A 19,238-nucleotide genomic window follows, 5' to 3' on the forward strand; every position below is an offset into this window, starting at 1 on the left:
ACACCCCGCTCCGACCCGGAGCAGCCAGGGGCTACACGGATGCACCAAACAAAGTTGATCTGCCTCCCAGCTGCATCGCTTCCCAAAAAAACCTCAACCTCTGAAGGAATTTACTGGGCATAACTTATTCCCCTCACTACAAGCTTTGGTGAGAGATGTGTGTGCTGGACTTTCTGTGCACACAACTGTTCCCTCCTCCAGTACCTTTGTACCATCCCACTGGGGCCAGACTGGGAGCATCAGCTCAGTTCAAAACACTGCTCTTAAATATGCAAAATATGTGAACAACCAGCTGGTAAGTGACTGTGAAATAGGGAGCAGCATCACTTGCTGTTACAGCTTTGGGATGCTGGTGTAGCGCTGAGCAGCCCCATCCTGCCCCAAACCCCCTTTCAGCCTCGTGCAGCCCCTTCCAAAACACCCCCCAGCAGTGAGCGCTCTCCGTGCCCAGGCTCATGAGTCCAGCTGGAAAAGAAACAGGAGGCGGTTCTGGCTCTGCTCACCTTTCAAAATACATTCAAGGGCAGGCAGTACATTTTTCCACCAACAATAACCAGCCCAAATGACACTTTGAGCTGAATCGTGTAAAAGGAGACTCTCAGAAACAAGAGGCTCTGGCAACCGATCCACAGAGAAATCCCGGTGGATAATGAAGAAGCTCTGCTCGGTGGAGCGCCCGCCATCACCCCAGCTCCCATCCCAGCCTGTTCTCTGGCCCTGCTTGCCTGGCCAACACAGGTGGGCAGCGCTGCTGTAGCCCCGAAGTGACATGAACAGCCACACAGCCTGCACCAGGTGGACAGACAGACAGACAAGGAACTTGGACCAGCCTTTGGGTCTCACTCTCCATTCAGGGGAGCTTTATTCTGGCTGCCCTCCTGTGAGGGTTCACGCCAGCACGTACAGAGCATCACTGAGCGCTTGTTTTGTAACCAGGAACATGCTCTGACCCCATGCTGCGTGCTCTCCCTGGGGATCGGGATGCAGGTTTGCGACCGTGTGACTATCAAAACTGATGGAAACGCTGCCCCAGCACACTCAGACTCAGCTCCCCGAACCTGATCAGCACCGTACATTCCCTTATTGCTGGAATGACGGGTCTGAACACACATGGGGAGGGAATGGTGTCACAAAGCTGCTAAGAAGTTCAAGAGAAAAGTGATGCCATAGCACAAGCACAGGGAAGTAACACATAGACTGATGTTGCACAAGATTAAATTATGTCCAAAGACCAGGTTAAACATGGGAGCCAAACAGGCTGCAAGTGCCAAGCTGATCTGAAGAGCTACAGGTAGCAAAATACAATATATTTACATGCAGCCTAGGTTTAGTACAGAGACTTAGCCCAGCATACGAATAAGGTAGAACAGACTTAAATGCCAGATCCTGGAAATAGGTGAAGCAACAGTAAAGTGTCCACACTTATAATGTTAATACCATAAGTAAATAACTTAAAATAAGAAATCCAGTTAAACAGGAACAAAGCCTCTTAATGGGGGATATGGAAAAGGATGTTCCAACAATGGCCCTGTATCTCCTTCAGCTGCACAAGCGTCAGGGAAAGCATACATCAAAACCCAGACGCGTCGGGAAGCCGCCGTGAAAGCTGCAGGAAAGCTGACTTGATTCAAAGTGAGGAGTGAAACCTTGGAGCCGGGAGCTGACGTGATTGAAAGTGAGCAGCCGAGAGAGGAGCCAGAGGGGACGAGGGACAGGAGCCGGAGGAAGAGACGCCCAGCAGCTGGACCGGCAGCCAGCGCCCCGGCGATGCCGGCACCGCGCAGCCCCTGCCACGGCATTTGGGTCAAATTCACCTCGGTCTGGGCTGGGACACGGTGAGCGGACATGAAAATATTCTGCTTTTTAACAGCTGGGGTGCACACTTAGTGGTGCCGGCCACGTGAGAAGCAGGAAAAGAGGCTGGCAAGAGCTGGAAAGGGAAAGTTTCATTGCCCGCCCTGAGCGGGTGTTGCAGAGATGGAACAGTCACATGGCTGAAAAGTCAATTAAGAACTGTAAAGGTCTTTTAGAATTCCCAGGTATTGTTCGTGCCTCGGACAAAGGATGTTTAAAATAAAATGATTTTCCCTTCGGTAATCACCACTTTAAAAGGTTTCCGCTCCATATTGTTTCAGTGGGGGGAAGTTATTCCAGTGTCTCTCTCAACGGGCAGCAAAACTCTTTTTGTTGTGGGTTTTTTGGCGTGGGGAAGCGGTGTTCTTCCAAACAATACTGTACACCAGTGGCCAAGGGCCAGATTTATCTCCGTGTTACAGTGGCACAAATATCAACACATTCGGCAAGTGCCACCGAGTCCCGCTGGGGAGCTCAGTCCAGCCACGGTGCTGCTGACCCTCCCCACTTTTTACCTTCAGTCCCACGATTTATGCTGTTTTTCCTTCAAGTCTCGGCTCCAGGGATCACATTGAGTGCTGAAGAATTTCAGTTGTCATTAAAATACAAAGGTCATCCTGTGAGCACTGAAACTACTCACGTTGCTTCCCATGGTTTTGTGTCTCGAGACTGTCTTTGGTGCCTAAAAATGTCTGAACTGAGAACGAAAATGTTTTTGTGGTTAAAGCGTTTGCAAAGCGGCATCTCTCACGTGGATTTTCTGGTGTCTAATAATACATGAACTCATGCTACAGATGTTTTGGAGCATTTACAAGATTCTGTTCCTCCTCTCAACCATCTCATTTCATCATTTGCACAGACTTAATTCTCTGTGAGCATTTGGCCAAATCTGCACGAATCAGGCCAGCAGGTTCAGAAGTCATTTGGGGAGAGAGGACACAGGCAGACAGACGCTGTGATGGCGGTAACCTCATCTGGGGAGGAAATTAAGATTTTAAGAATTTTCTGCCGCCCTAATTGCAGGGGGGAAAGCTAGAAAACATCCCTGAGCATTTGCAAGAGGGTCAGGGATCAGAGAGAGAGTCAAACAAGCTGCTCCCCAAGGTTTCTGCAAGACTTTCTGCAGCAGCGAGGCAGCATTGATCCCCAAACTTCTCTGATCTTCTTGTGGCACGGAAAGGACGGGCCGAGGAATCCATTCCTGAGCAGCCAATGTTGTTGCAGGTCAATTTTTGTCATCTCAGCAGTGAACATCATATCGGTATCGATGGTTAATTACCCTTTGCTATTCGCGATGCGCTGGTAAGGACCAGTGTCAGTGTTTCCATTACACGTGGGTGCGTAACCCCGCGGCATGCAGATGCAACACCAGCCAGGGTACACACTGAGTCACCTTTTTGCAAAAGCCAAACCCTTGGAAAACTTCCCTATCCCCCTTCTTTGCCTCTGCCTTGTGCTGACCCCACAATAAGTGGGGATGGATGGCCAGGGCTGGTTCCCCCTGGGTCAGTGGCTGTGGGTGCAGAGACAGTAGGAAAAGATGGAGCTGCGTCCCGTAGCTTGACCATCTTCTCCCCTGTTCTTCCTCCATCCCTTTGCCAAATAGAAAGGGAAATCCAGGATTTTCAGCTGCTTTTGATTCCCTCTTGCTCACAGTGCGGGGGGAAGGGATTAGTCTCCATTTTCTGGCTCCAACACAGGGGTTGCCCGCTGGTCAGGGGCTCCCTGACCCACGACGCTGCTGGTCCCCGCATTGCTGCAACAGCTGTCCCCATCCTGTGTCCCCCCATCCTCGGCACATCTCCCCAGAGCCCCCAGACGTGCCTCCCAGCTGCTCTGGTCGGTCAGCCCAGGGTCTGGCACTACAAACCGCATTTCCCCTCCTTCCTCACTTGGTTGCAGCTTCTGACTTGTACTTGGTTTCCAGCATGGGAAGTAGAAGTGTTGGGGAAGGTCTATGATGAAAGAAAAACCCCCAGACTCTCAGATCAGTGCACCTGGGAGACTAAATGGAGAAAAAAAGGATGAGCAGAAAGGGGTTATTTTTAAGGTGGGGGTTTTGGGTGCTATTTCCTGGCAGGCAGAAGAGCAAACTCCCTTGTCTCAGTACACCAGCGTTACTGGGGGTGTTGCTCTGCATTTTCTTCCCTGTCACCAAATCACAGCCAGACACTACCGAGACTGTCACACCGCTCACCACAAACAGCTCCTCAACATCTCCAGGTCCAGGGCCTGATCCTGCTGGCCGTCCTCCAGAGCTCACAGCACCCAGCCCCAAATTCAAAAGGGAGATGGCAGCAGGAACTGGATCGGGAGCAAAGACAAGAGGTGTCCAGCTGCCAAGGAGCGAGGACACAGGGCAGAGGAGGTGCCCGCATGAGTCTGCACATCAGATAATTAAAAATAAAATAAAATAAAATAAATATATATATACAGACACATATATATAATCAAATCAGCCATTAGATGTAAACAGCCCTTGGGGTTCATAACATCAAGACTTTAAGATAAAGTTTCTTACCATAGAGGCACAGAGGAGGACAAGCACCTGAGACTCTGCTGCCGATCAGCATTTGCGTGGAGGTAACGTCCAAAAGCCTCAGCTCTGGACAACAGAGGGGTGCAAGCTGCCGTGCCAGCAATGTGCTCCCCTCTCCAGACAGTGTGCATGATGCCACACACATGACTAAGGAGTTGGGAGTTAAAAATACCAAATATCACAAGTTCTGCCCAAACTGAACCACCAGCCTGCCTGGCCCATACATTACAGCATCGTCATATGACAGCAAACAGCTCCTCCACCGGGCAGGAGGATCTGGTGAGAGCCATCTCCCCGGGGCGAGATGGAGCCAATTCTTTCAGCAGTATTAATACTAAAATCACGTAATTAAAGCACCCCAGGTTCACATCAGACAGAGCCAACACGGAGCCGCATCCAGCTGTCCTTTGCTACACGGGCTGCGGTGTTTTACCACCTCACAAGCACGTCACACTGAAACCAAAGATGCTGTTTGCATCAAAACAGCTCTGGATGGTCAGAACAGTGGAACCAAGCTGCTTCAGGACAGGGCGACTGCGTGCCGACACGAGGACATTCCAGCAACACCACGGACCGCAAGAGCAGAGCTTATGTCAGCAAGAAGCGGCATCACCCATGTCTGCATCAGCAGCCGCATCTGAAGGCAGGCAGGGGCCAGCTCAAGGCACTTAATTGCAGGCCAGGTGCACGCAGGGCAGCCCTGTGCTCCAGCATTGCCACTTTCGGCTGCCTCAGCTGCAGCGCAGCCCCTGGGCTTGCTGGTTTTGCCGAAACATGGGGTAAATAAATAGGGCCAGTTCTCATGGAGTCCCTCGATGGGAGATGCCCAGAGCTACGTCCATGCTCTGCCATCAGATTTTTGGCTGCAAATGGAGCAAAACCTCTGTTTCGCCTGTGTTTACAGCTGGCACACTCCAAATCAAGGGGCTGTACCGATGACAGCCCTGTCCCCAGCCCAGCCCCACTGCAGGATGCGGCATGGAAAGCTGCACAGAGGAGGGACAGGACCACGCTGGGATGCAGGAGAGACCCAAACCTACCGCTTTGTGATTTCTGCTTAGGGAGGGCAGGACAATTAGGGCCAAGGTGCCCCTGCACTCTTGCAAAGACCCCGAATGGGCATCACAACCCGCCTTTGATTGCCTGTAACGTGCCAAACCAGTCAGTAAACCGGATTTGCCTTATTTGAACACAAGCGGGCACCGAGCAGCGCTGGCAGCCCTCGCGGCACGCTCCTGAGACAGCTGCTTCTGCCGGCGCTGCCCTGAGCCCTGATGCAAAGTGACAGCTGACAGCAAATTGTATTGACGGGCGCTTATTGAATGGAACCGTCAGGAGGCAGCTGCTCCGCATCCCGCTGCCGATCTGCCGTTCATCGGGGTGCCAGTCCCGGGGTGCAGGGATGGAGCCAAGTGCCACCAGCAGCACTGGGACGTGATGTTGCATCTGCCTCGGCAGCACCCGGAGCCATGAAAAACGTTCTGCTGAGTTCGAGGGTCCCTGTGGTATCACCAGGATGGAAAATGAGAGCAGAGAGTGAGAAAGCCAAAAGCACAGCTAAGAGATCCCATTTCACTTGAGAAAGGGAAAGTGCGAGAGGCAGAGCTTGTGCCTCATGTCTACAGAGTAAAAGCTGCAAGAGGAACAAGCTGTTATGCTGCTCTCAGATTTCAGACAGAGAAGCTGCTGCTAAACCATGGGAAAGAAGAGCAAAGCAACAGAGAAACTCTAGGATGTCACCCTGAACAATAATTTACGTCCCTAGCTAGGGACAGGTTGCAATGCCACCAAAATTGGTGAGTTTGCCTTGATTTATACCAGCAGAGGACATGGCACACAGTATTTTACCAGATTTTCTTTGCAGTTTCTGTTCTGCAGCTAGCACTAGCAAGCACAGATCCAGCCAGGCCACTTATAAAAATACACAGAAAGCAGATCGATTGACCAATTACTGGAAATTTCAGCTCCTTCCGTGCTTGTAATACACGGAGAATTAGCATTGCTTTAATGGCACTGATAACCCCATCGAGGCAGCAGTGAGAGTCGGCCGGGCAGCGAGGGAGCACCAGTGAGCACCCAGTTCCATAGTTTCTAGTTTTCTCCAAAGTGATGATTCACCCAAGGGAAAAGGAGAGTTTGGCCAAGAGCAGAGATGGAGGGATTTGTTGTTTTTGACTGTAACTGTGGTCAGGAAACAGTCCCAGCGCTCGTTTTCAGCTCCTCCCTCTCGATAACATCTATCATATGTAGTGAGTGGAAAAGAAACAGTCTGATATAAACATGACAGGGTTTGATTCATGGCAGTTTGCAGCTATCGCTTCACCACAGTGCTTGGTGCGTGGCTTCAACCTGCGACCAACACAACCAACAACTCCCCAGCCCTGCTTGGCTCCCAGTTAAATCCTTCCCAGCCCTGGCAGAGCCGCACCGAGGGAGCGGGGCGATGCTGCTGGGTGATGCCGAGTGGCTCGGCCCTTGCATTGCCACCACAACAAGAGATTTCACGCCATCCAACCCACCCCATCACCCAAAGGCAGCCGCTGCATCTGTGCCCCAGGAGCAGCCCCCAGGAGGGAGCTGAGCCACAGATCCAACACCCAGATTAATTAGTTGCCATTTACACCGCACTCCAAGGGAATACCCGTGCTGCAGACAGGAACAACAAAGCTGCAAATTAGTAGCTCATTACTGCTGATCTGAAAGTTTTTCTTCTGTGTGCCAGAGGACAATGTTGCACCCAAGTCACCCAGGTTGCAGTCAGCTAAAACACTTCAAGCTCAACTGAACAAGTTCTCAAATGCGGCAGGTAATAAGTCTGTGCTACGGCAAACCTGGGAACTAATCGTTTGTTCCCATCTCCAGCTCCTCTGAGCCTGGCTCTAAGGTCAAACTAAGCTTTTATCTTCTCCTGTATTCCAGCACGCTGGGAAAAAAAATAATATTAGAGGAATAAATTAGCATGTGAAATGTAATTTAACTAATTAGCCCACTGGAGTGGAAAATACTCACTAACCACTTTGAAGTCAAACCTAGCGCACTTGTTAGGATGTCACAGAGGAGACAGAGAGGAGGCGAAGGGGGGAGCCTGCCAGGACAGGCTCTGGAGGGTGCAAGTGCCTGAGCAGGACACTGAGAATTTCACCTGGTCACTTTTCTTCTCGCTCTGTGGAGCTGCATTAAGTGTCCAACCCAACCACAGCTGTGACCAAAGGCTGTGCTACACCCCTCTGACTTGCCATTTACCGGCCATTGTGACAAGCGGGTGTTTCCCAGCGATTTTCACCATGACACAGGGCTGGGGCAGCTGTGTGTTATTAACCTTGCATGCACAACCAGGAGCGGGCTGGGGGATGCGCCAGGACTGTGCAAGGTGAGCAGGAGCTCCCCACCATGCCAGGACATCAGCTCACCCAGCCCTGCGGGCTCTCGCTCACAGGCAGCGGATATTGCCAATTAAGCTGACAAAGCAATGTGCCATAAAGCTCCATCGTATCAGGGAACTGTCCGAGATGTCACAAAAAGCCGTTATATTACCTGCAACAGTCCGTTCATTGATTTCCCCATCTCCCAGATAGAGAAACTGTTGCTCTTTTATTAGCAAAGCTTTGGAGATCCCAACCCATAGAAGCAAGAGAGGAACCCTGGGAAATTTTGCAACTGCTGTGGTTGAATTATGAAAGTGAGGGACTGACGTCCTCATCCAAAGCCAGAAAGAGAGACAGACGAGCCTCCTCTGCCCAACACGCACCACGCATTGGGGATAGCCTGGGGGTGTTCCCCTTCCAGCTGAACGACAGCACGAGCAGCCCACGGCTCTCCATCACCTCCAGTGCTCTGCTGCCTGCTGCTGAAGCGCTCCCAAAAGGAGCCCCGCTCCATGCTGTGACGGAGCAGTTTCCCTGGAAAACCCAAGTATGAGACATGGACCCAAGAGAGTTGCTGTCCTGAGAGAAGAGGTTTGACCTGGGGGCTCATGGCTTTGTGGGGTGTCCCGATCTGGGCTCCACCTGGCTCCTTTTCTCCTTTTTGAGGCCAAACCGCTTCTCCCCTGGGAACCCAGTCTGAGAGGGGTCAGCTATGTGTTCAGTGAATGGATCTGCAGCACGAAGAAAGCTCATTTTTAAAGCCAGGCCTTCCCACAGCGATGTTCCAACTGGTGATGGAGACTGACGGACAGGATCCTGCAGAAGAGCTCTGCTGAGGTTATTTCCACACCATGCCTTGCACGTTTGGAAGCTCCAGGCATGCGAGGTGGCAGGATTTGTCCTCAGGGAAGGGTACAGACCTGACAGCAACCTGCGTGTGCCAGGTCTCAGCAGGAGGACATGCAACAGTGACCAGATGCTCCCGTGGCCACATCAGATCAGCTGCCAGCGGGAGCCAGGAGCACAGCAGGGCACAGCTCCTCTCCTGTGGCTTTTGGCTTTCCCCAGCACCTCCCGCCCGATGAGATGTGATGCTCCTTTTGCAAAGGCCAGAGAGGGGTTGAGCAGGTTGCCAAGTGCCAGCCCAGCTGCAGAGGAACACCCACCATCCCAGAGCACCTCTGCAAAGGGCAGCGGGGCTCAGGGCGGTGCAGCCGAGCCCCACGGTGCTAGGAAACCCCTGACTCCCTTCCCATGAAGCTGATTTGTTTGACTTGAACTTGCAAGAGGTCAGGAAGGCAGCACTGGGCCAGGGCCAACCGCTCATTAGCACATTCCCTGGTTGAATCAATTTTTGGAACCCCATCTCTCACTAGAGCTTCCTTTAGGTGCCGGCATCTAAAGGTCCCCAGGTAACACGGTTCCTGAACTTTTCCCAGCCTGCTCATGCCATCTCCAAGAACAGCAATTCATGAGCCTCAAAGTCCTGAAATAGAGGTGGGAATGCCAACGCGGCTCCCTCCACCATGCCCACGCAGACTTGGGAGATGAGCAAGTACCAGCACATGGGTGGGCGTCAGACACCAAACCCTGCCTGGCTGGGCGGAATCTCTCAGCTGCGAAAGGAGTTTCCCCATCGTTCCCCAGACAGAAATGCCGCTTGGGACTTCCCCGCTGACATTTCCCCACCGGCCTGTGCTTTGCAGCAGAGGGAGGTACCAGCTCCGTAGGGGTGCAGGAGCTGCTACGCCCCCACTTCCCAGGAGAGGAAATGGGAGTGAGCATCCTGAGCCCCGAAGCAGCGGTACCTGAGCACAGAGAGGCAGCACAGTCCCCAATCCACCTCCTGCTCATGGGTGCTGCCAGCCAAAGCTCAGCCCTGGGGGCTCATCCTGCTCTGCCCAGGGCAGGGGATAGAAGCACCAGCAGAGCCCTGAGCTGGGAGAGGTGATCACAGGTGGGAAACGCACACGGTGCAACACAGAGAGCCTCAGTTTAAGTAGAAATGGGGATGGTGGAGACCACGCTCCCAGCCTGACCTCGTTTGAGTCTCCACAGGAAAGCACTGACCCTTTCTGCCCTGCACAGTGGGTGACGCCCCAGCCATGACCTGAGTGCTGGGGACGCCCCGATGTGCCAGATCACGGATGTGCCAGATTACTGACCGGTGCCTCACCATGACACAGCTCCCGGGACTGGCTGTGACCCAGCAGCCGCCACGGGGTTAGTGGGACTCACTAAAAGCCCAACCAACCAACAAACCCTTTAACGCAGTGCATGACCCCTTACAAATTATTTTTCTTTTCTGCAATAAAACCAGGAATAAAACCAGCAAGCGGAGGTCGTTTCCAAGCAACCCAGATCAGAGCATCCCCTGCATCCACTCCCGGGTGAGCCCAGGTGTCCAGCTCAGGCTTCCCCCTCTACGGGGAGCGAAGCCTCCACCCGTGTCGGGCAAACCCTGAGGATCCCCTGCGCTGCACCACGGGCCGCAGGGAAACCCAGCACCAGATTGTGCAGGAATGGCTATCGCGTAGCACAAAACCTGAGAAATCTGCTGCTTGAATTAAAATAAAATTTAAAAAATCAAGCTAAATGAGAACAAAGGATCCAGGCACTGGTTCACCCGCTTCACCCCATGCTCTAGCCACCTCCTAGTGCCCAGCTGCCCTCCCTCCCTCCCACACTGCGGGAAGCACCAGCGCTTTTGGGGCACATTTCCCAGCCCCGGCACACCCCACCAGCTCTGCAGTGGCAGTCGCAGGTATCCTCATTAGTGCAGCAACACAGTAGATCCCGGCAAAGCCCTGAGGCGTTTCTAAATATAGGAGGCTGTCTGCAAGTCCCCTGTCCCTGCAGAGACACTTGCAGGTTTCTGAGCTGGGGATGGGGCTGCCCACCCCTGCTGAGATCCAACACATCACCCTGCAGGAAAGTCCTCCCTCCTCCAAGGGAGGTGAGCTCGTTTCTGTACTGTCATTTCACCTCCTTAACACATATAATGTAGAAGAGAAGATAACATTCACCGTGACATATCAATTGTTAGCCATCAAGAAAATTCAGATTTAAGGCTCCTGCAGTGACATTACAAACACTGAACACATACACACACACACACACATACACACACACAGAGCAAGAATGTGGGCTTTTGCTGCTCCAAAATCAAAGCAAGTGTTTGCCTTTTAATAGCACCTGAATCACACCCATAACCCTTGCACAGGTGGGACACCAACCGCTCACCACCCACCAGTCATGGAAAGCATTGCCCCCTATTTTGGCTTCTCCAGTAGCTTTATCACAGGGTTTCCTCCTGCACAGTCAGGTTGTGGTGTATTTCTGAGGGGCAGAGTTAAGGTGAATCACCAGGAATCCCCTGACCTGAGCACATCGGGAAACCTCCACCTCAGTGCTGCAACCAACACCAATTTTTGCATCATGGGGCAGACCCTGCACGTTGTTGCAGCCGCAGCACAGCAGCAGAGTGAGAGGGCAGGATCGGTGCCCGGGGCAGAACCAGGCAGGGCAGCACCGAGGCGTGCGGAGGCAGAGCCGAGCTCTGCAGCCCATCGCTGCCTTCCGGGTTCTCACACCCATCGGCCACCCCAGCACCGACACGGCAAACACTCCCTTTTGCACCGAGAGACAACCCAAGTCTTTCACCATCCAGGAAGGCTTCCTCTCCCTCCCAAACTCCTCCTTTCATTTTGGTGCCCTGGATTTGGCAAGTGCCACAGTCTGCCTCAAAAATACACCACTTTGGAGAGGAAACAGTCACATCTGGAGGCGGTGCCAGCCCTTGGCAGCTTTCACTTTGCCAGAAGTTCACCACCCCCGGGTAGCGCCGGGGTGGGGTCACGGCACCTCTCTGCCCCTCGCACACCCACCCCATCCCTGGAGCCGAAATTGGGCTGGAGTTTCAATTGCCTTCTACTTACATCATCATCCTGCACGCTCAGGGGGATATCCAGCATGCACATCTGCACGGGCTGCACCAGAGCCTTCTGCACGTTGAACAAAGGTTTTGCCTCCATCTTCCCAGGGATGGAGGGGCTGCTCATCCTTCTCCCTCTCCTCCGCGGCTCCTCTGCCAGGAGCAGGGTCCAGCCCAGGCAGCGAAACAGCTCGGAGATCTCTCCCTGCTCGATTTTGTCAGCGCATCTTGTCAACAGCTGCCGCTTCTGCTGCTCTAAGAGGTCTTACTTCCTTCCTTGCGAATCAAAGAGCTGCGAGGAGCCGCACCGAGAGGCTGTGTGTGCGCGTGTGTGAGCGAGCGCGCCTGTGTGCGTGCGCGTGTGTAGCCGTGGATGCTCCCGAGGTCGGTGAAGCAGCCCCTTGCGAGCGTGCCACCGCACGCCGCCTTCCCCAGCCGCTCCCTTCTCTCAGGGCGACCTCGGCGCTGGCTCCGGCTGCTGCTTTCTGCACCGGCGCGAGGCTTTCAGCCTCATCGACATGCGGCACTCACAAACCCCATGCATTGTCTCCGAGACACAACAGGTCCTGCCTGCTGTTGATTTCTGATTCTGATCAAACTGTGCCTGCGGTAGCTACAGCATTTCCCTCTGGCTGTTGTGGCAGGCAAACGAGCAGAGCTGGAAGGACGAGAGGGTGTGAGAGACAGAGACTGATCGGAGCTGGAGCCTCCCCTTTTCTTCCCTTCTCTGCGTCCATCCCTGCGTTCCATTGTCAGAGGCAGTTTCAGCTCAATGCCTTCCTGCACTCCCAGGACCACAGCGAGCCTTAAATAATTCACATTCAGAGAGCACTTGGGAACCTTATGGCACTGAAAATGCAGCATGGCACTGAGAGGCAGTGAATATTGGTGATCACTCTGTTTGTAGGTCAATTCTGCACGGAAAGTTTTGCCCAGGTGAGCCTGGCACCAGCTGCCTTTTCCACCAGAGAGCCTGCGACTCCAAAACGGAGTTTTGCTCAAGGGAATACGGCACAAAACATGGTGGGTTTTTGTTTCATTTTGGGTATTTTTTTGTCCCACTTTGGGGCTGCCCCTTGCTCCCAACCGGGCAAAGCTCTGGGACGGTGCAGCCTTGTCCTGGTTTTCCCAAACTCAGCCACTGCTCACACACAGCACGCCTGGGTTCAGAGCAGCACCAAGGCACCCTGCTGAGCCCAGCATTCCTGCGGTGTTAAGTAAGCTGGGCTTGGTGAGCCCCGCTCAGTGCCAGCCCCGCTCCCTCCCGGCCTCTCGGCTGGGCTGACTCATCCGCAGAGGAGCCAGAGCCGTCCAAGACGCTGGGGTTAGACGGGTCTCACGTACACACGGAGCCTTCGTGCTGCTCGCAGTTGGAGTTGGGCACCTGCCCAACACGCTGGGGCAGCGCATGGGACCACGGCAGGGTCCAGCTCCCGGGAGAAACACAAGGGTGAGAAAACCAGAGCAGGAATGGGAACTAATGGACAAGCCTGGAACAACACCAGATAGGGATAAACGCACCATAAATAAGTTTGAACTGGAAATCAGTCAGAAGTTTCAACCACTGTATGGATGAGACGAGCAGCAGCACAGGACGCAGAGACCAGCGCTGCGGCAGCCCTGGGAACGGCCTTACAGGGAAAGAGAGACGGGAGATTGCGGCTACAGCGCACAGACAAAGCAATATTTCCAGGGCCACCTCCCAGTTTCTGGGTGACCGCATTTTGGCAACTGTCTGGCTCTTTTCATAGCAGAAAGGTAGTGCCACAGCCCAGGGAACACCCGGGCATGGCCAGTTATTGTGCTTCTATGTACGTGATGTCTTGCTGACTCAGTATAACGTGTGCTCCCGTGGAGGACAGTCCCACGTTTCACGTTGCCATCCGCAGTAAGGAGATGTGCCTCCAGCACAGGCAGTGCCCACAGCTCTGGTTCCAGGAAAGGTGATTCAAACCCCCACTTTAGCCCCAGCTCAGGTTACTCACCTCCCCGCAGCACCAGGTCGGCAGGGCACAGCTTTCCAACAACAACTTTCCAGTAATAAGCTGGGCTTGGCCATGATTGCACCTTTCAATGGGCCTAAGTGACTGCACCAACATCCTGAGAAGGACACAGATTTCACACTCAAGTGCCAGAACCTCCATGGGCTACCAGCCCCAGCAACGCACTCATCATCCTGCTCAGCAACTGATCCTTCCCATGAGAACAGGAGTCTCTGCGAGGTGATGTGGAGGTGCAGAAGTCCCATCACCGGCTGGTGTCTGGGTCTGCAGGGCTTCCCCAGACCTCACAATAACAGCAAAGGACAGATGACAGATGTTGCGACTGCAGAGCACACACTGGCAGGGGCTCAATCCACTTTGCTGGTCCCCAGAGCCCAGCAAGCTCCCACCAGGCAGCTGTAAAGATGCTAAAGGGATAAATACTCTGGAAAAGACACAAACCACAAAGGCAGACTGCGAAGGAAAGCAAAACTACAAGTGCAGAGTCCGAGGATTGATGCCAGACATAGCAACAGAGGTTGGATGAAAAAACAGCTGCTCCAGAGAACTGTCTCAAACTAACAGCAACGGGATGCAGTGGATGGGGCTGACGGGACATGAAGACTTTGTGCATGGAAGGCTGTGGCCAGAGGTAACCAGCCAGATGTCGTGGGCATTCGCACAGTCCTAGAGACAACGTGAAACCTTCTCCTCCTCACCAGCTCTTGCTTGTCCACCCACCAATCTCCCCAGCCACCAGCATAAATCACCGGGGAACATCAAAGACCTCCAACAGAAACCAGCAAAGTGGCTTTGAACAATTCCCATCGGGAGATTTTCAGCAGTACAAGGCAAAGATTCCCCCGGCATCAAACCAGCCCAGACAGGACGATCCTACGCGGCGTTTTGAACGACAGCCTCATCCTACTTCTCCAGTCTGGCTGCCACGAGTGGAAACTGCTACGATGGCAGATCCTCCAGCAACAGCAGCTGAGCACCTTAAATGTTCCGCTGATGGGTGACAGAAGAGCATCCCCACACACCCAAGGAGGGGGGAGCCCTGCGACAGCTCGGGGAGAAATCTCCCCCTGCTATCACCGTCCCCCAGCAGCCACTCCTGGCAGACAGGGAAGCCCCAGCACACCCACCAATTCCCCATTTCATTTTGCACTGGAGCTTTATTGTTTCCTGCAGATCCAGCTGAGCAGATAAAGCCCATCATGAGACCTCACTGCTTAGCAACCACTACTGGAAAAAACACTGTTTTCCAGTAAGAGTCTTGGCAGGAACAGAGCAACTGCAGGGCAAATAAAATGCAATCCCTATGCCAAATGCATCCTGCTCCCAACTGCTTGACTGCTGCCCCAGGGAGAGACCAACTCCTGTACTGAGAAGTGCATCCATTCCTTAAAGTCTGAACCTTCCTACCCTGCAAACACATCATTTTGGGCACATTGTGATGGACCACGACTGAATCTCTGCATAGGTGGATGCAGGTTTCAGTGACAAACTCATGCATAGGAGGATCTTGGTACCGAGCAGAGTTGCGATGGTGTGAACAACCAGAACACTCTGAGAACCGGTGACCGACCTCTCCCACCATGTTGGTCGTTCCTTGTGCCCCGTGACTCACGAGGACAAAGGCCCACCTAAGGAAGGCTGGCTCCAATGCTTGATGCAGTCGAGCATCAAAGACTTCCACAAAATTAAAGAAATTCCACAGAAATGACAATGGTGAGTTTGTTTTTCAAGGGAAATTTCAACTCCATGTATTGTCTGCAAACCCAAACGTCACTGCATCCTGCACAAGAACGCTGTATTTGAAGAGAAATGACACAAAACCAACTGGTTTATTTTCACTACGCGAGGCTGGTAGAAAGGCAAAGAGGAAACAAAGCAGCATGACGAATGAAAGGCAAATGGAAAATCCCAACAGCTCTTCCCCTTTGATACTTATCAGTAACAGAAAAGAGGAAATCTGCTTTCAAAAACACAGAAACCTCGAGCTGACAGCATCCCGCTGAAGAAAACTCACATTTACTGAAAGCCTGCAGGTAGACTGAGCGAGGCAGACACAAAGCTGGGTGCCCAGGGGACTTTGCAGAGGCTGTGGGCAGGTAGGACACCCACATCTCCATGCAATCAAAGGCACCTTGGGTATCTGAGCACGCGGGTGCCTCTGTACATCCCATTTGAAATCTGTCTTGTCCAAGTGAGTTATGAAAACAAACCCCACTGATTTATACCTGCACCCTTTTTCCTACGTATTTATTTGACAAAGCTGTCCTTGATCCCTCAAAGTTACTCCTGACAGTGGCCACAGCCCCTGCTGCACCTTGCGCCTCTGGAAAGCCCATCTGGCATTCAGCATCTCGAGCCAAATAAATTCCTGTGCTCCCCAGAATAGATATGTATGCAAAATTAATTTGCAATCAAGCCCGCACGAAGCATGAGACGGCCTTTTAATAGGTGCAGAGCAGCAATTACTAATGCAAAGTGAAAGCCAACAAGCTTTAAAGGGGGGGGAAATCAATTAGCTTTCTTGGGATTCCTCTACACATTTGCCACTTGAGGGATTTCAATTTCCACGCTCCCCTGGGTGCTGAGAGCGCACCCTGGGAGCCACCACGTCCCGTGGGGAGGGGATGGGGACACTTCCCTGTGGCGTCCCCCTGCATGGTCCCTGTGATGCTGCTGTGCTGGACCAGTCTCCATGGAGACGGTCACTGCAGCAATGGAGACCAGAGGTGCAGCAAAGGGGCTGCGAGAGGATGCAAAGGAGAGCAAGGATCACTTCTTCCCCATGGCAAAGGGACTGTCAGGTACCCACACGCCTCCTTTCTGCTTCCGAGACTGTTTCCCTGCATCGGTGGGATAAAAGGGCTCTGCCACTCACAATCCAGCTGCCTCGTCCTGTTCTGAAAGCGCTTTATCCTGTTGAAATCAGTCCCACAGGAGCTGGTAATATTGAGCTGTCACGGTGGGTACGGCACTGGGAGGGCGCTGAGCTCCTGGCTGTCATGGCAACAGTTTATTGAGTTTCCATAACCGTCTTTTACCCCGGAGGTGGGGACAGAGCCCAGGCTGGGGACACTGATGCAGCAGTCCCCAGGTGTGCACAGCTGGGGAGCCCAGGGTGGGCAGAGCTGTTCTAGGTCTGGTCGTGATGCTGGTCACTGCACCGCTGCTTGTGCACAGGGTGGAGGCAGGACCCCGTGTCCCTGGACAGATGTCACAGAACAGGTCCCTCCTGCCCCAGGTGGCACCAGCACCTTCTACCACCACACTGCAGGTGGTCAAGAGAGACAGTCACCAAATGGCTCAGCTGTCCCCATGCTAGGCTCTTCCCACTGCAAACAACATCTTTGCTGAATAAGAAAAAGGTCCTGGGGGAAATGGAGAGCTGAGGGCACCAGCAAGCCACGGCAATCCCCGCCGTTACCAATTATAATTTCTCTGCAAGGGTTTATTCCACGTGCCAACCAGGGCAGAGCAGCAGCCGTCTGCGGTCAGAGACCAGACGGGCAGCAAGGCCAGGGCACCTCTCCGGGCATATGTCTGCATGCAAACGGGGTGCACAGACGAGATGTATCGCATCACTACCTGGAGCACTGGCCAGACACAGACTAATTCACCCACCCGGCCAAGCCTCCAGCACTGCGCAGGGTTGTTCCCTTCAGCATATTCTCCAGAGCTTAGTTGAAGCTTAAACAAACCCAAAGGAGGAGGTTCCCGTCCCCGCCACCCCTGCTGCCATTGCTGCTCACTTGGCAGACAAGGAACCACTGGCTCAGAGAGATAAGAGACACAGCTGCAGCGGCTCGGAGTTTTCCAGCCCTACGCCCTAAGCCAAGGCTCTCCTGATCCTCCCTCTCCACTCTTGTTTTGCAGGCTAGCACATTTAAAGAAGTTTCCACCATGTGCGGTCCCCTCTCTGCCAGCCTGTGTTAGCCAGGGGGCTGGAAAACCCTTGTTGCATGGACAGATTCCTGAAGCAGGTTGATTTTCTTGGAAGTTTCCTTCAGGGCTCCCATTCAGCTGCCCCCACCCTCCTGAGTTCAGTGTCGTTTCCTGGGCTGCAAGGGGAGCCGATACCTTTTGCAGACCTCTCCCAAGAGCCACGGCCCCAGATCAGGGTGCGAGAGACATTTTAAGCCTGGACCCCCCCGCAGGAGGGCGAGGAGGGGAAGGACAGGGCAGGGTGGGACTGACCAAACCGCAAGGCTGTCAGCTTCGGTGGACACAGCCCAGAGAGCGCGGGGGCCCTTCCCTGACCTCCCTGAGGGCTGCAGCCGGACCTCAGCTTTCCCAGGCCTGGCCCCCACACAGCCCAGACGTGCAGCCCAACGCACAGGGGGCTGCATCCCCCGGCCCCATCCCCTGCCAGTGCCACAGCCCCTGCTGCGGTTTGGGGATGGCGAGTTGTGAGCTCACTTTGCATTGCACAGATTAACAAGCCACCCTACCCACCTGCTGTCTCCAAGTGCTTTCTGACAGCAGAGAGGAGGGCGAAGTCCCCCCAAGGCATTGCAGAGCAGTGCCCGCTCCCAGCTTTTAGGCCAAGCCACCAATTTTGGCTGGAGAAAGGGAAACCTCCTCGATTTCCCACACCAGCCAGTGCTTTGGTATATCATGGAGCTGCATCAGCATCCTGCCTGCGGGCTCCCAGGCAACGCACCAACCAGGAGAAACACGTGGTGGGCACCAGTGGAACAAGAGCATCCTCAGCATTTGCTGGAGGACCCACCAGAGCAGCACACAGCACGGCAGGCAGCTCGCCCTCCCTCCAGCACCGTACCAGCCTCTCACCACACACCCAGCACAGCCATCTAGTGACTGCACTGTACATCGGATGAAAGGCAGCCCTGGAGGCCCACCATTGATTTCCGTTGCCTAACGACAGGAAAGCTTTATAATCCTATTAACTAAACACCCTTTCAAGCAGCACTGGGAGCAGCACAAAGGGGAGTTGTATAAGCAGTTAGAGCCACCTGGTGCAGCGTCCAGCTCTAGGAGGTGCTGGGTGAATTCCCCAAAAGGGGGGCTGTGACACCTGCAGTGTCGGTGGTGGCCCCCACAAAGAGATGTTGGGTCCTACCATGAAACACGTGCCTCAGCTGCAGGTCACTGGCCAGAGCGCAAAGGAGCTGGGAGACCTTGCACAGGAAAATGGTGCCCACATGTGCGAACCTGTGGGACTTGGTCCCTGAAACACTAACAGCTATAATTGCATTTCAATCTATTCCTAATTGTCACCACCCTGGTCAGACTTATAGATGTTTCCCAACAAAAGATACACTGTTTCGACCAAAATATATAAACATTTCGTGGGAGAATTCGAATTTCATTTCCACTTCATAAGGAGAAACGGTATATTTCAGAATAATTCTGTTTACAAAACGTTTCAAGATTGCATTCCTCCTCCCTAGTTTGCAACAACAGCCAGTGTGAAAAAAAAACAAGCTTGCAGAGGGTGTAAAAATCTCCATTTCCCACCCAGCCCCAGGTACCCCACAATGCATTCCCATACAGGGGTGAGAAGCCTCCGCACCCCGGGGAGCTCC

General features: G+C 53.5%; 1 protein-coding gene across 2 annotated transcripts in view; it reads right to left on the reverse strand.

Moving 5' to 3' along the window:
- The window catches only part of RALGDS (ral guanine nucleotide dissociation stimulator), a 55,129-nt gene that overhangs the window by 29,593 nt on the left and 6,298 nt on the right, over positions 1-19,238 (reverse strand). The window contains exon 1 of one of the 2 annotated variants that reach the window (XM_065853597.2): positions 11,697-12,169. The exons of the other annotated variant lie outside the window; for it this stretch is intronic. Within the exon in view, the coding sequence (XP_065709669.1) occupies positions 11,697-11,819 (123 nt within the window). The 5' untranslated portion in view covers positions 11,820-12,169. Of the gene's footprint in view, positions 1-11,696; positions 12,170-19,238 lie in introns of those variants that run through there. 2 annotated transcript variants of the gene reach the window in all.

Source organism: Patagioenas fasciata, chromosome 20 (genome assembly GCF_037038585.1).
Source record: "Patagioenas fasciata isolate bPatFas1 chromosome 20, bPatFas1.hap1, whole genome shotgun sequence".
Classification (NCBI taxonomy): Eukaryota; Metazoa; Chordata; class Aves; order Columbiformes; family Columbidae; genus Patagioenas; species Patagioenas fasciata.